This window comes from Phaethon lepturus, unplaced genomic scaffold, assembly GCF_000687285.1.
Source record: "Phaethon lepturus isolate BGI_N335 unplaced genomic scaffold, ASM68728v1 scaffold2582, whole genome shotgun sequence".
NCBI classification, from domain to species: domain Eukaryota; kingdom Metazoa; phylum Chordata; class Aves; order Phaethontiformes; family Phaethontidae; genus Phaethon; species Phaethon lepturus.
In genome coordinates this window covers 7,928-10,073 of record NW_010522401.1, presented here as the reverse complement: position 1 = coordinate 10,073, position 2,146 = coordinate 7,928, and the positions used below count along the sequence as shown (strand labels likewise).

Here is a 2,146-nt window from a genome sequence, read left to right as displayed (position 1 = left end):
CGCGGCGCCCCCCCCCCCCCCAGCTTATTTAACATCAACCATTACTTCTCCAAACTGTGATCCATTATATTCTGTACAGTTAATCTTGCTGTTTATTGGACATACAGTTTCTACATCTTATGCTGGAAAGGAATCCACTAAAAAAAGTTAGAACATAAGTCTTCGAAACAAAATGAATACAAGTAACAGGACTAGGCACACTACTTGGAAATGAATCTGAGTTCTGTGAAAGGACCTGCTTTCAAGTTGATGATGCCCCTTTAACCATGCTTTAATTTTGAAAAAGAAACACTGTAACTGCTAACCACCCACCTTCTCCATTTCCTCCCCATCGCCCTTCCAATACACAAGTCAGAGTAAGAATTAAGTTTAAAAGAAGACTTGATGTTTGATAAAGAATGTGTTCAACTTACTAAAGAATTAGCTAAACGTTTACCCTTACAGGAAACAAACACTACTCTAGCATTCACAACCTGGGTTTTATTTTTTGCTTATACATTGCACCTTTAACCTACTCAAAACTTCAAAGACTTTGAATTAAACTTTTACAATAGTCAAGAATTTCCCCACCAGCAGCAGAGATGCTAGTGTTTACAAGGAAAAATGCAAGTCCTTTTAATCCCTTTTAGACCAAACCTATTACTTTTATCTTCACCTTTCAAACAAAAGGAGAGATTTAACAAACCTTATCAACTAGTCTTCTATTACTCTTTACTTTCAACAGAAAGAGGGACTGGGTTCTACTTGAAGACAGCTTCAAGGGGGTAAACAACATTGTCAACCATGATAGTTTGCTTGGACAAAAAACCCACACTGTACTGAACAGTGCATTCATTTTAAAGCAGTGGTCTTGAAAGGGTTTAAAAGAGTGTCTAGTGAAAAGAATCTGAAAAGATTCTGTACTTACTCCTCGGCCTCGGCCTCTGCCTGTTGATGGTCCTCCAAAAGCATCATAGTTTCTGCTTCCAAATCCACTTTCAGGATAAGCAGGCGTTCCTCTCCCCCGAGAGCCTACAGGTGCAGGCTTCATATGGGGTGAAGAAAAACTGCTGTAGGAAGAGTAACTCTCTCTTCCTCTGTCCTCCATAAACCCAGGCCTCAATTTTGAACGGGAGTAAGGTGCTTCCCAGCTAGACCCGCCCTGGTTTCTACCTCCGAAAGAGTCAAGGCTATTCCGGTAGGAGTTGTCAAATCGACCACCATAACTACCTCCGAAGCGGCTTTGTTCGGGTTCATTATAACCATAGCCAGATCTGTACAGATCTCGCCCACCCAGAGAAGACCCGGAGTCGTAAGACTCATAAGGTCCAAACCTGGAAAAGTTGCACAGTGAGGAGAAAAAAAAGTAAGCTTACTAATGTTATACATTTCAAAAGACAAGTTATCAGTTGACATTTATCAACTAAAATCAATTTATTACTATACTGGTCCGTACAGTTGTGTTATTGTTTAATCTTGATTAGGGCTGGGCAAATCACACTATGACCAGATAGAAAACTATCTGAGCCATTTTTGGTACAAACAATTCTAAAGTTCAGTATGCCTGAACTTTGTTTACTTGAAATTTTCAGCAACATTTATTTACTAAAACATTATAAGAGCCCAGCCCTAGTCTCACGAAAATAATCACCTGCAGACATTCATTGACTAGTCAAACTCTCCTGTCTTCAATCATGCCCTCATACTCTAACAGTTAAACAGCAGTTAAAAGGCGGCTTAGTTCTGAACTGAGGCAAAAAAAAAAAATTTTTTTTTTTAGTGATACAGTTGTGAGTCTTAAACATCCCACAGTTCTAATTTTGAAGGAAAAATACACGTGCTCTTCCATTCATATTTGTACTTTTTGGAAATTTTCTTCCCTGTGTAATTCAGTCTCCCAATGAAAGAGTTCATGATCTTCAGTGTACCTGTCTTTCACTTGCAGACCATTAAGTCTAGCAATTCAGGATTTTGAAAGTCAACCCAATGCATGCACAGTGGACATGAAAAGTGTCCTTGGAATTTCAGCGTAGAGTAACAAGGAGCTGCAATCTTTAGTTATTTACCATGAGTTTGTTTTCCCAGGGGCTGGGGGGTGGAGGGGGGCGTGTCAGGCTAGAAATCATCAATAATTGTAACCACTTGAAAGGGAAACACATTAGTGTCC

General features: G+C 39.6%; 1 protein-coding gene across 1 annotated transcript in view; it reads right to left on the bottom strand.

Moving 5' to 3' along the window:
• The window catches only part of ZNF326 (zinc finger protein 326), a 29,851-nt gene that overhangs the window by 19,917 nt on the left and 7,788 nt on the right, over positions 1-2,146 (bottom strand). Inside the window, exon 3 of the mRNA XM_010281781.1 lies at positions 908-1,313. Coding sequence (XP_010280083.1) covers positions 908-1,313 — 406 coding nt within the window. The remainder of the gene's footprint in view (positions 1-907; positions 1,314-2,146) is intronic.